The 13,773-nt window shown below is 41.5% G+C and overlaps 1 protein-coding gene across 2 annotated transcripts in view; it reads left to right on the top strand.

Annotated features, from left to right (window-relative positions):
- LOC108052017 (pneumococcal serine-rich repeat protein) overlaps window positions 1-13,773 on the top strand; it is a 78,579-nt gene that overhangs the window by 6,152 nt on the left and 58,654 nt on the right. For both annotated transcript variants that reach the window (XM_017134335.2, XM_044462040.1), the window contains exons 2-4: window positions 9,655-11,082; window positions 12,360-13,053; window positions 13,137-13,242. In XM_017134335.2, coding sequence (XP_016989824.2) covers window positions 10,027-11,082; window positions 12,360-13,053; window positions 13,137-13,242 — 1,856 coding nt within the window. In that variant the 5' untranslated portion in view covers window positions 9,655-10,026. The remainder of the gene's footprint in view (window positions 1-9,654; window positions 11,083-12,359; window positions 13,054-13,136; window positions 13,243-13,773) is intronic.

Here is a 13,773-nt window from a genome sequence, read left to right as displayed (position 1 = left end):
CATAAACATATGGGCAAACATGGCACACAGATACAGCTGCATGCTGCTTAGATCGCATTCACACAACGTATCCTTACGCCAAGCTCTCGTATTTTTGTGGCTCACAGGGTGTTGGCCTTAATAAATGCCACTTTAAGCTAGCAGCAAGTGCGAGGCTAAAGCGAAATGCTAAAATTGGATTTCAACTGTAGACCGAGTGGCCCAGTCCCGCCCATATCACAATCGATACGAGATTGCTGCTTCGATTGCCAGCAACTTTTCTGTTTCAAAATCAAGATATGTTTAATTCATCTAGATAGAGTGGAAAAAGTAAAGAAAAATCATTTATTTGGGGGTGCTGCATAAATCACTAGAATCATAAAATGTTGTACAATGGAATGTAAAAGAATTTTAAAATATATTTTGAATCCAGATCATGTGGATTCTTTGAAGTTAAAGTTATTTTTTTCCCTGCATGCTTCTGGACACCTTTATAAGGCATTTAACAACCATGGTATTTTCATATTCCCAATTTGTCTTTGTATAATAATTTCTATAATATTTGTTTATCGCGTTACGACATTTTTGTTAGCCACTTTCACTATAAACAGTTAATTATAGTTTTTATAAAAAGGTTATAGTCTTTTAATGGTCAAAAACCTTGTAAAATAGTTCTAACTTTTCTTACTTTTAAGATTGGTAAGGTATTTGAGAAAAATTGAATTTATCTTGTGAAAGCTAAAAAATTCTACAACGTTGTTCAATATTTATTTGCTTGCCAAATTGAATCCTGGTACTTTAAAGTTAAAGTGTTGAATATCTCTTGCTTTTTTGACTTTTGAACTTTTTCCTGTCTATACAAATTTAAAAACTATCCATTATTTATGACTGCAAATTAAGTATTTAATACAAAACCAATTAAAATACTCTGATTTAAATATTGCAAAAGATGAAAAACTCATTGATGGCAGCATATGAATATTTTATATTTTAATAATATTTGATGCCTAGCAATGATTTGCTTATCAAAGATAACAAACGGGAAAACCACACTTTAGTCAATTGAAAATCAAATTAGCCTCTTTATGCCATCACCAAATCAAAACCTGCCACTTAATGAATGTCGAAAATTGCAATTCATAATTGCCAATGCAATTTGCTCCCTCCGTGGGAGGGAGTTTTCCCCCAACATTGACGCAATTACTGCATTGGTTGCCTGGCAATCATTTGCCTTGCGTTGAATCGTGGCATTAAATTGTTGTTTACTTGCCGGAATCGCTGAATATTTTTGCGCTCAGTCAACAGGATATCAGTGGCTGTTGTGGGGGAAGTCACAGATTCCATCAGCCATCATCCATCAGGCATCATCCATCCATTCACCCATTTATCCCGACCGGGGTCGTAACGAGCGTCCGTTAGCAGGAAGACGAGATAAACTTGTTGCAGCGATAAAAAGCTATAAATTTCGCCAGATTCGCGGCGGGTGTGTGTGTGTGAGTGTATGTGAGCGTTCTAATTAATAGCTTAACGGAGGGAAAGCACCCGAATACCCACACACCTCACACCCTCCCCCTTTCCAAGGACCGCTAAATGCCAGCAATTAAATAGTACTAAAAATGCGTGAGAAAGTTTCCATGGCAGATGTTGCCAACGCCTAATTCTTCTGTTTTTCCGTTCGCGGGGCCAAGTCGAAAATGTTCTTTCATAGCCGGGGCCATTAAATTTACAAGTGTTTGGGCATTACCCGCAAGTAAAACATGGGGAAATGCCATGAAAAACAACGGAAAAGCGGGCAAACTTTTCTGGGACACAAGGGCAAAAAGGGAAACTTTCCGTGGACTCCACTCGAAGTGCGGGCCAAGGTCCGACCAGTCCGGCCACAACAACCAATCCTGGCCAGGCCAATTGTGTAATGCATATTTGATTTGTATTTACGCTCTTTGCGTTCGCAAATCGATTGTCATTTGAGTGCCGCCCAAACCCCACCAGTTTTCCCCTGTTTCCTGTTTGGTTTGGAAGCGTGAACAAATGTGGCGCCATTACCAACACCAATGGCACAATAACAGCTAAAGCAGCGCCACCAACAACGGCAACCAATTTTAAAACAACAATATAAATACTGCAGCGCTACTTTTTCCTCGAACCGAAAGTATCTTGCTCTCGCACAGTCAATAAAATTGATTGCCCCATATATTTGGGTTTATAGAGAGTGGCAGGGTTAACTTGAATGTTGTGAGCATGGAACTAGGATTATATTAAAGGTCTTTGGATATTTACAGATCAATTGCATAATGATAAATCATTGTGATAAATGGGTTTTCCATCTCTGAGAATTTCTTTATTTTACTAGGCTTCTTGCCACACTCCAGTTGCACTTAAATCCTTTAAGTGCAATATCCATTTCATGTTGTATTTTTTATAACGTCTCAACTCGAGCTGTAACTATACATTTTGTGTTTAAATTACAACTAATTATCCTTCACAAATTTATTTTTAAATATTTATATTAAAATCTTATCATCATTATACCCTTGCAGAGGGTATTATAATTTTGGTCAAAAGTGTGCAACGCAGTGAAGGAGACATCTCCGACCATATAAAGTATATATATTCTTGATCAGGATCACCTCCTGAGTTGATATAGCCATGTCCGTCTGTCCGTCTGTCTGTCCGTCTGTCCGTCTGTCCGTCTGTCTGTTTCTACGCAAACTAGTCTCTCAGTTTTAAAGCTATTGAATTGAAACTTTGCACACACCCTTCTTTCCTTTGCACGCAGTATATAAGTCGGAACGGCCGGGATCGGCCGACTATATCCTATAGCTGCCATATAACTGATTGATCGGAAATGCCATAACTTTGGTGTTTGTTAAGTTAGGAAGCTGGGATTTCCTATGGGTTTTATATTTGGCCAATCAATCCGACCTACCAAATTTCATAAGGATCGGCCGACTATATTCTATAGCTGCCATATAACTGATTGATCGGAAATGCCATAACTTTGGTGTTTGTAAAGTTAGGAAGCTGAGATTTCCTATGGGTTTTATATTTGGCCAATCAATCCGACCTACCAAATTTCATAAGGATCGGCCGACTATATTCTATAGCTGCCATATAACTGATTGATCGGAAATGCCATAACTTTTGTGTTTTTAAAGTTAGAAAGTTGGGATTTTTTATGAGTATTAAGAATGCATCATATGAATAATTTTGGAGAATATAATTTACAGAGTATTCTGCAAGGGTATATCAATTTCGGCTCCGCCCGAAGTTAGCTTTCCTTTCTTGTTTTTTTTTATTATAATAAGACTAATATTTTTATACACTCAGGTTAACTCTAATGGGCAAACCAACCATGTACATTTTTTAAATGAAATATTTATTTTCAATTATAATTTACCTGACAAATATAATAAACATAGTTAATAATCCATAGTTTATTATGCGTTTATTAAATTTAATACGAACATTAATGAAATTATGTGTGCAACATAAGTTTACTGACTCTATTATACTTCTGTTGAGTTCAGTACGAGTATAATGAGATATCAACTCAAATATATGGTTATTAAGTCTTAAAGTATACAAAACTGATTTACTACTGATTTTATGCTTCCAGTTAATATTATTGTAAACGTTAAGCGAACAAAGCTTTTTTATTTTTCTGAGAAATTCAATACGTTTTAATGGACTCAAAATACATTATAGGGCATCGGCAATCAAAGGTACTCATGACTTTCAGAGGAAATTAATGGAATGCGAGTTTCATTATTTTCTGTTTTTCCTACGCCGACCTTTCTGTTTCATTGGACAAGGGCACCGGTTCTGGTCTTCCAATTATGTGGGCTTTCATGCGTATACGCAATTTGGCCCATTTCCCTTTTAATCTGGTTGTATTTGCTGCGTACATCTTGTACGACAGCGGGTAAATTAAACAGAAAAATTAACCGGAAAAGTTGAAGGTATATATTTAATTGCTTTCGCCTCGTTCGCCTTGTTGTTGGCTAGACAATGGAATTTGCCGGGGAGTCCGGAGCCGTGGGCCATTCATAAAAATGCCAAACGCACAATGTCGAAACCAATCGAACTGAAACCGGACGGAGTCGAGTAAAGCGGAACGGAATACAAAGGAAAAGCGGTCGGGGGAGAAGAGGGCGGGACGGCATGCAAACACCGAATGAAAACACCCAACGACGTGTAAATATTTAGTTAGAATCGTGTGTTTATATCAACCCCGACAGCGAAAAACAAAAATCTCCATTTGATAGTTTGATTTGTGTGATATCGATATAAAAGGCAGAAAAAGGCCGAATCACAGTCCAGTTGATGTGGCTGATGTATTTTTGAAAGGTCTATAAATACGTTCTGCCCGCCCTGTCTTCGATAAATAAACAAGACGCGACGCATTCCGATGCCAGAATTCCCCGCTGGGAAAACAATTACTCATACGCCATGTGAGACCCCTTTGGAGTTGAGGCTGCGGTTCAAGGTCGGGTCAGGAGACCCGATATCCCTCCAGCAGTTTGGGGAATATGCGAACTAGAGCTGATGCAGCAGATGAGAAGGGAGATCGTGTCCACAGTTGTCACAGTTTCCTTGCAACAGTAACCACTGCAGCAACACACATACCACAGTGCTGCATATGCATACACACGAGCCTGTGTGTCATAAAACTGTCAACCTGCATTTCAGACGCTCCACAAAAGGCAAAGTTACACCATGGGATCAAGGCTGCGAATAATTGCAGCACATTCTTCCAATTATTTATTTTTCTGCATTTAAATTACTTCATTTGAGGGGGGAATTAAGTGAGAGACATGCAGACTGGCAGAGGTCTCTACTGCATTTACTTTTGGTGTATGTAGACAAATTTAAGGCTCGGCTATTATTATGTCCTGAAAATAGATAAAGGAAACAATAAACATTCTTCTTATTTCTTTATTTTGAACTATAAGAAATGTTAATAAACAGCGAAACTTTAAATTATTATAAGAATCAATAATAGTTGTAAAAGTATTTATGCTGCTGTACTTAAACAATGGTAGAAGTACTTGAAAACTACATAATATATTTTTATTTACAGGTTTGTTTATTGGGTAACTTAATTTATAATTAAACTTTAATGAAAAATAGAAAACCTTAATTTCTTTAAACTTTACAAGCTAGTCTTCAGGCATTCAAATTAGATATAAAATTTAAGAAACAGTTTAACCGTCATAGATTCTCTAAAATGTTTGTTTGTCCCTTAAAATAGATAGCAAACGATTTCTTTGATTCATCAGATAAAGATGCAATTTCAATGATGAATTAATAAGGGCAAGTCGGGAGTACAGAAATCAAAGAATGTCTTTAAATACTTTTGTGAGATTTTATTTTAGGCTGGCAATTTACTCAAAACCAAACCCATGTCACCCATGGTGCTGGGCTTCGGTTTGCTCTGCACAGAGTAGATGTTCAGAATTTCAGCTGTTGCCATTGCCAGGGCCGTGGACATGCACGTGGACATGGATGTAGCTGTCTCTGAATATACACGTTGGATGCTGATGTCGGACCGTTGGACTGGGCGACAGACCGACATTTCTTCACAGACAGTTTTCACTAATTATCTGACACGCTGATGGCTGCTGGGCCATGGCAGTTGCACTTGATGCAACGGTGGGTTGGAAAATGGGGTGGTGGCGGGTCTTTTTGCTGCAGCTCGTTGCGGCCAAGGACTCATTTGAATGTGTGTTGTTCTTGTCCTCACACTCACACTCACACGGACACGCCAACTTTACGTACACATCTCAGAACTCTAATTTCAAAGGTCGTGCCAGTGAAAAGTGAGATGGCGAGGGGTGAACGCTGTTTTCGGCTTTATTTTCTTGTCCATTTTTTTCCGTTTTTTTTTATTTGGCTTGTCCAACGTCTCTCGTTTCGGTGTCATGTGTTTTAAGCCATGTGCATGTTTTATTTGGCGAACAGCTTTTTTCGTTTTGTGTGTTTTGTTATGTTTGGGCTGCATCGGTTGGTAAACCGAAAAATGTGCGAAGGACAACGGCGAAAAGGGGCGTCAATAATTGAACGCCACCAGTCGAGAGTTTTGGGGTATCAGCAGCTGTATCCAGTATCCCGTTTCCACTTTCCACCATCGGGCAGCTAAAAGTTGATTAAATTTAAGTATTCGCCAGCTCCGGCTTTTGGTTATGCCCTCTCGAAATCCGGCTGCAACTCCGGCCATTTGCATTTGCTATTCCATTCTTGATTTGAGCGCGGGTAATTGTGCTGCGAAATTATTAACGATTACGTATTTATGCGGCAGTTGGTGGGCGTGGAATTTGGGGCATCCGTTTGGAGGGTGTTGGCCAACGTGGCAAATGCGAAATGCCCTTGATTATCACGTATACGACACGGATACGTGCGAGATTTATTTTTGTCATTAAGCTGGAGTGTGCAGTTGAATGGAATCAAATTGAATATTTGCTACAATATAGCTAATATTGAACATAAATATTTACTTATCATTTGATGGTAAGCCTTGAAATTGTTATACCAATTCAATAGATACAATACCAACACATTACATTGCCCTGTCAGCTAGCATCTGAAGTTATGTATAGCAATATAGTTGATTTTGTATATTGTCTTTGTTTTGACCTAATACCAAGTAAGTTGTCCAATGTAAATAAATGATTTATAACCCCTATTAGTGCAGCTCATTCTTTATTAAAAGTATCTTACATTCCTAAGTACATACCAACTTACTTTGAATACTATTGTATTTAATTAATAAACTCATTCAAAGCAAACTAAAAACAACTTGTAAAGCTTTATTATACCCTGGATATGCCACAAAAATCATACAACTGCAGTTTATACATTATTCTGTCATTAAGTTAGTGGTTCTTCCTAACTTTTCCAAGGCAGTTATTTTTCGAGTGTTCCGCCATTAAATAAACCCATTCAACGCAAACTGAAGCCACTCACAACCAGGCAATGTATGTCGCCAATTAAGCATTTGTTCGGCTTGTCATTGACACCAAACTTGCCAGCCCTGAAAGTTAGTCCGGCGAGCGCAAACTACCGAATACAATCACATAAATCTAATGGAAAAAAACTGTCAACTACTTGGCTAAAAAGTTCAGATGTCCCATTATAAACACACAGGAGCAAATATTCCTTGAATATTCAGAGGCAGCAACAAGCCAAACTTGTTAACAGGGGCGCAAACATTGGTATGCTAAAAATTGGCCAACAGTTGCGGCAGCTGCGCAGAGAGAGAGAGCGGCGAAAGGACTCTCTCACTCTCTCTCTTTTTGGGCCCATTTTCCTCTGCTTCTGCACAACTGTTGAATTTTCCTCTGCCGCGGCCCACAACAGATGTTGCCGCTGTTAACTGTTATTTACTTTTGCGGCAGTGGCAGCAACAGTTATAATTTTTGCCTGGCTTCGTTTTATGTCCTCGGATGATTTATTTTTGTACCGCCTGAGACGGAGGAGGCAGTAGTACCATTGGCCCTGGCCATAAGGCATGTGGTCTTTGTTTGGATTTATGCGTGTGTGTTTGCCATGCCGCCCCCCTTTATCTCCACCACCCCCTACCCCCTCCCCAGTATATATTTTCATCTCTTTCCCGGCACTTCATCCCTCTCTTTCATTTGCCTAGATTGTTTGCACGCCTGGCTGGTTGGATATTGTGTTTGGGCCAGAGATAAGACGCTTAGGCTGTGCACTCACAAAAATTGTTATTGTTGTCGATTTTTTTTTCTTTGAGGTTTGAATTCATTGAAATTGTTCTGTGGTCAGTGAATGGCTTTAAGCCAATTTTCAGGCAAATCCCAAAGGGATCAAGGTGAACTTCTGTGTGTGACTTGCTTTAGTTTTCATTTGGCAGTTGAGGTAATTCGATTTTGAGTTCAAGTTTGCTTTGCACAAATTTCATTGAGGTCGTAGATGAACTTTGGTTATTGGGCTCATGTTGTTTTGTGGTATATGGATGATGTTGAGAATTCTAAGCAAATTTAGACAGAATGGAAATAGGGAAATAAGTGGTGTTTATCAGGTTAACCTCAAATTTAATCATAGAAAGTAGTTGAATTTTAGTTATAAGGTTGGGTCATTCTTTAAATTGAGAATTACGAAGAAAGAAAGCATAGCTTAATTCTGCAAAAACAGAATATTTTATCGAATATTCTTTCAGTGTGAAAATGTGTGCGTCCGGAGCAAGTATTTGATCCTTTTAACTGAAATTTATGCAAACTGGCGGCTTCAACTTTTTCTATTACCCAACCATATCGTTTAATTAGCGATTGCCTCACGGTTTTCAGTGCCAGGACATGCAAGATTCAGGAGTCAGGGTCTGCTCCGCCCTTTGCATGTTGTGTGCGAGCATTGTTGTGCATTATTTTCTTCTACTTTGCATTTAATCATTTTTTAGATGATGGGACTGCTGCTGTTGATGGCGCCCATTGTGGCGACCCTTTTGTGTGCCATTTGCATCACAGCTGGCGTCGACATTCACGAACATGCGACTGCGATTACAGCAACGACTATGCACTGCGGAAATGAAAACAATATCCATTTCCATTGTAGGTTTTTATTCGGTATATATACATACATATACATACGGAATGAAGGGCCGCAGAAAGCGCAATGGAGGCCATAAGGGAGTCCTGTCGCTGCCATTTTCCCATGGGCCTACGGCCCAGAGCTCCCATATGTACATATAAACTCACACATTTCACGCGGCGACTGAGAGCCCGGCTTTAACTGTTACTCACACTCCCACTTACCTGTCATAGCTCGATACGGTCTCGATTCACTTGTCCTGTTTCAGTGATGACCACTTTTCTTTGGAATTTTTTCGTTCGAACGGAAATTAAAATTGGATTGTTGGAGGTGTCATCCAAAAAGGATTTGTGGGGCAAACACTATAATTGAAAATTCATGTTTTTATTATATGCTAACGTTCATAATATGAATAATGGTGTAAGAAGGGCATTGCCAAATTTATAATTTACTGCTGCATTCTTAAATAAATGCACATTGGAAAGGATTTACAATTACAATTTAACATTTTAGCTTTAAACTAAAAGTAACTAAATAAAATCCTTATATTTGAATTTTAAATAAAGTTTAAATAAGCTGGTGATATTCAAGTTCTTTTGTATAAGGAATTAAAATTATAATTTAAATAAGCTATGAATTAAAACAAATCAGGGAGTTATGTAGTCTGAGTTCAAATTTTGTTATATTAACATATTTTTGAGACCTGCGAATGCAATTAAGTATTTTCCGAGATAGTTTCCATACTTTCCCGAACAATTCTGGGCAGAAAATGGCCAAAGAATGTGGTTCATCACTGACCACTCGACATGGTCTACTACAGTGTGTACTGGGGTGCTGTTCGCTTGAGTGTGTATATTTGTGTGGGAGGGTGTGCGTGCAACAAGTTGAAATCTGCTACATTCATGCATAATGGAGGCAGACGCGAATCCGAGCCAGAAAAGTGAGCAAAACTATTGGCAAGCTGTCCTCGTTGGCTGGATGCTACCCTTCCCCCTCCCCCTCCCTGACTGCTCCATCTTTTGTGAGTCCTTGAATGGGGGCGGGAAAAAGCGGGCAGGATATTGGGCGATGATTGTCTATTGAATCGAGTGGGAGAGCCATTCTAATGTTTTGTTGCTCTTGTTGTTGCAGGTGCAGTCGTCGCCTTTAAGCGCCACTTGATGCCATCGTGACACACAAAGGCGTATCCATTGAAAAGGCAATTGACGAGAAGGAGAACGAGAACGAGATCGAAAACGAGGTAACCAGGGGGCGGCGGCGATGACACTGACGCATCCAAAGACGTCGCCACCCAGATGACGGGCAGGCATCAGCAGGAGGAGCCGAATTAGGTGCACCACCACAGCCCCGAGGACAAAACAAACCGATCAACGTGTCAACGTTTTAACGCGTCGAGGAGAATGCAAATAGGCGCCAAGAACAGCAGCAAAAGCAGCAACAACCGCCTCCAACCACCAGAGCCTCAGCCTGAGCCTGAGCCACCCAGCAACCATCTAGGCCAACATGGCGGATGCGGACGATAGCAAGAGTGGGAGCGGTGGCAGTGGTGGCAGTGGGAGTGGCGCCGAATCCCTGCAGCTGCTGACCAAACTGGACAAGGCCGTCTCCACCAACGATGTGCTGCTGGATCTCCAAAGAGCGCTCACCTACGAGGCTGTGTTCAGCACTCTGGTGGAGCACAAGATGCAGGCCCTCAAGCGGGACTACGAGGAGCACAAGAAGGCGAAGCGGCGCAAGCGGAAGTCCATCGGTCGCATCTTTCTGCCGCGAAAGCTCTTCGGAAGCGGCAGTCGCCGTTCCAGCAGGGAGGATACCCCGCCACCAGAGGAGCCCCAAGTGCATAAATCACCACCAACCACAAGTAGCAGCAAGACAAAGGCCAAGACAAAAGCCAGAACCAGGACCGATGACATCGAGGAGGCCAGCGGTTCGGTGGCCAGTTTGCAGCGATCTCATCCCAAGCGGCCGGAGAACTTGGAGGACAGCCTGGCCAGCACGGTGAGCAATTCCTCGGGTGCCCAGCGGCAGCACAGGCATAGCCACAGTTTACTGGTTCGCGCCCAGACCCACACGCCTGCACACCAGGTTGAGATGGATGCGGAGCGGAGATCCATCGGCTCGGAGGCCCAGCTCCCTGCCAAACATTCCACAACGATCAACGGCGAGTCGGAACTACTGCCCCCGATCTCCGGACACGACAATACCTCGACGACTGCCACAGCAACTGCCACAGTGACCGCCACGGGAGGAGGCACCACTTCCGGAGGAGGCGGAGTAGGGGGAGGAGTGCTCCACAGCTCCACGCTGGCGGACGACAGCCTGACCGCCTCGCTGCGCGGCAGCCTCGAAAGCCTCTCGTACAGCAGTTCCCGCTGCACCGTCAGCTTTGGCGGAGCGGAGGTGATTGCCGCTCCTGGGACGGAGGCGGAGTCCAGGGAGCGGGCGCGACTGGCCAAGAGACTGAGGATCCTGGAGGCCAAGTCGATCAGCGCCCAGTGCAGTCCCATCTTCCCCAGGCACGTGGTCCGCTCGTTTCCGCTGCAGTCGCCCCAACAAGCGGTGAGTTTGTGTCCTCTGAATTTAAGAGCCTAGCCCAAGCCACCCACCTGTGAATACTTAATCTCATTTAAAATACTAAGTAATTAACGCACGTAATACTATTTAATGTTCAATTAAGTCAAAGAGTTATATTTTTTACAATTTTTATTTTCTTGATTCTTGAATTAGAAAGATAGAAACTTTAAAATTACCATTTATGTCATACATGTTCTTTAATATTTTGATTCTTGAATTAAGAAAGAAACTTTTGAAATTATCATTTATTTTATACATTAACAAGAAAGGAAAGCTAACTTCGGGCGGAGCCGAAGTTGATATACCCTTGCAGAATATACTATAAATTATATTCTCCCAAATTATTCATATGATGCATTCTTAATACTCATAAAAAGTCCCAACTTCCTAACTTTAAAAACACCAAAGTTATGTCATTTCCAATCGTTCAGTTATATGGCAGCTATAAGATATAGTCGGCCGATCCTTATGAAATTTGGTAGGTCGGATTGATTGGCCAAAAATAAAACCCATAGAAAATCCTAACTTCCTAACGTTACAAACACCAAAGTTATGGCACTTCCGATCAATCAGTTATATGGCGGCTATAGGATATAGTCGTCCGATCCTTATGAAATTCGCTAGGTCGGATTAATTGGCCAAAAATAAAGCTCATAGAAAATCCCTTCTTCCTAACTTTAAAAACACCAAAGTTATGGCTTTTCCGATCGTTCAGTTATATGGCAGCTATATGATATAGTTGCCCGATCCGGCTCGTTCCGACTTATATACTACCTGCAATAAAAAGACAACTTTTGGGAAAGTTTTAAGCAGATAGCTTTAAAACTGAGGGACTAGTTTGCGTAGAAACGGACGGACGGACGGACAGACGGACGGACAGACGGACAGACGGACAGACGGACAGACGGACATGGCTATATCAACTCAGGAGGTGATCCTGATCAAGAATATATATACTTTATAGGGTCGGAAATGTCTCCTTCACTGCGTTGCAAACTTTTGACTGAAATTTTAATACCCTCTGCAAGGGTATAAAAAAAAGAATTTATTTGCCAACACACTTACTATTGTTATGCTTATTGTAACTATTTTTAAAAGGTTATACTTAAGAAATAACCATTGATATTGAAAATTTGTTGAAAATAACTATATAATCAAAGAATATATAATACTAAAAAAGTCATATGACGTACAAATATTCTCGAAATTTCATAGGCTCAGTGAATTTGCATATTTGCTAAAATATATTTTTCCATTCCCAGCGTTTGCACATCAATGTTCCCTCCAGTTTGGCCAAGATTCAGCCTCAGCCGCAGTTGCAGTTGCAGCAGCAGCAACAACAGCAACAGCAACCCCACGTGGCCTTGGAGATTGAAACGCTGCCAGCTCCCCTTCCCCAGCGAAGGCGTCTGCTGCCCAAGCAAATATCCTACACGGAAAGTGGAGCAGCTGGGGATTTTGGAGTGGGAGCGGGAGGAACAGAGGCCTTCACCCGATACTTCTCCCGCCAGAACACCTCGGAGGATAGCGCCAATGTGACGGTGAGCACGGTGTTGGCCCAAAGCGACTCCCAGTCGCTGCATGCCACGCCCAGCTATGCAAATACGCCCCCGGCAACGGGCGGCAGGAATCAGGAGCGCCGCAAGTCCCGCAGCACTGGACTGTTGGCCGTGCGTCCGCCATTTGGCGTGGATCCCAGTGCCGTGGTGATTCACATGGAGGGACGTGGCGAGGAGAGGGCCAGGACGAGGACTCTGCTGCCCGAGAAGCTGCACCGGATGACCTCAACGTCGACGGGCTCCAGTGTGGCCGCCACCGGTTGCTGCAGTGCGGCAAAGCCGAAGGAGAAGCCCAGTGAAAGCTTCAGGCCCGCCGCGATGCCTTCCGCGGCAGCAATGACAACGGCCCAGAGCACGGGCAGCGACGATGAGTACCGCCGGCGGAAGCGGAAGTACAGTAAGTGACTGTGAGCTCAAGTGGAGGATTCCTTAATCATTCAGAGCTTCTTTTGCACCCACCCCCATTCCAATCTCCCCCAGAGCGCCATCATCGCTGCTCGGATCCCGCTTTGGTCTATCCCACGCCCAGTGGTCTCCAGCACTATGTGCACGTGCTCGGCATCAATCCGGACACTCAGCAGCCCATGTAAGTCCTGTCAGAGGAAGAGTAGATAGTCATGGAGTCATAGTCATAGTCATGTTTTAAATTTTATTATATAGAATCCCTGAAACATGCAGTTTAAGGTTCTTTAATCTTTAAAATTAAATTGTTTTTTGATACTCTCAATGCCTCAGACTCACTTGAAATGTAATATTGTACATATAATCTTGTAAAAGAAAAAAATAAATGGCCTTAGTCACATTTGTAAGAACTAGGATTTAAGAATTCAAAAATTTTAAATTTTTTAGGTTTAAATTACCATTTTTAGTTTTTAAAAAACACTGGAAAACTAACAGAATTTGTATTTTTTTCATTTTATTGACAATTTATAAGATTGGTATTAGGATAAATAAATATTTTTTTAAATTCCAATCTTAATTTAACTGTATTTTAAAGTTGATTGAATGAAACCTCAACGGTTGTAAATGAAAATGTATTTTTTTTTAGTTTTTTTAGCTAGCAAAATTATTTATTTTATAAAAGTAGACAAGGGAAGTATCCCTTGATTTAAAAATT

This window comes from Drosophila rhopaloa, unplaced genomic scaffold (genome assembly GCF_018152115.1).
Source record: "Drosophila rhopaloa isolate 14029-0021.01 unplaced genomic scaffold, ASM1815211v1 contig_115, whole genome shotgun sequence".
Lineage (NCBI taxonomy): Eukaryota > Metazoa > Arthropoda > Insecta > Diptera > Drosophilidae > Drosophila > Drosophila rhopaloa.
This window is presented reverse-complemented; position numbering and strand designations above follow the sequence as displayed.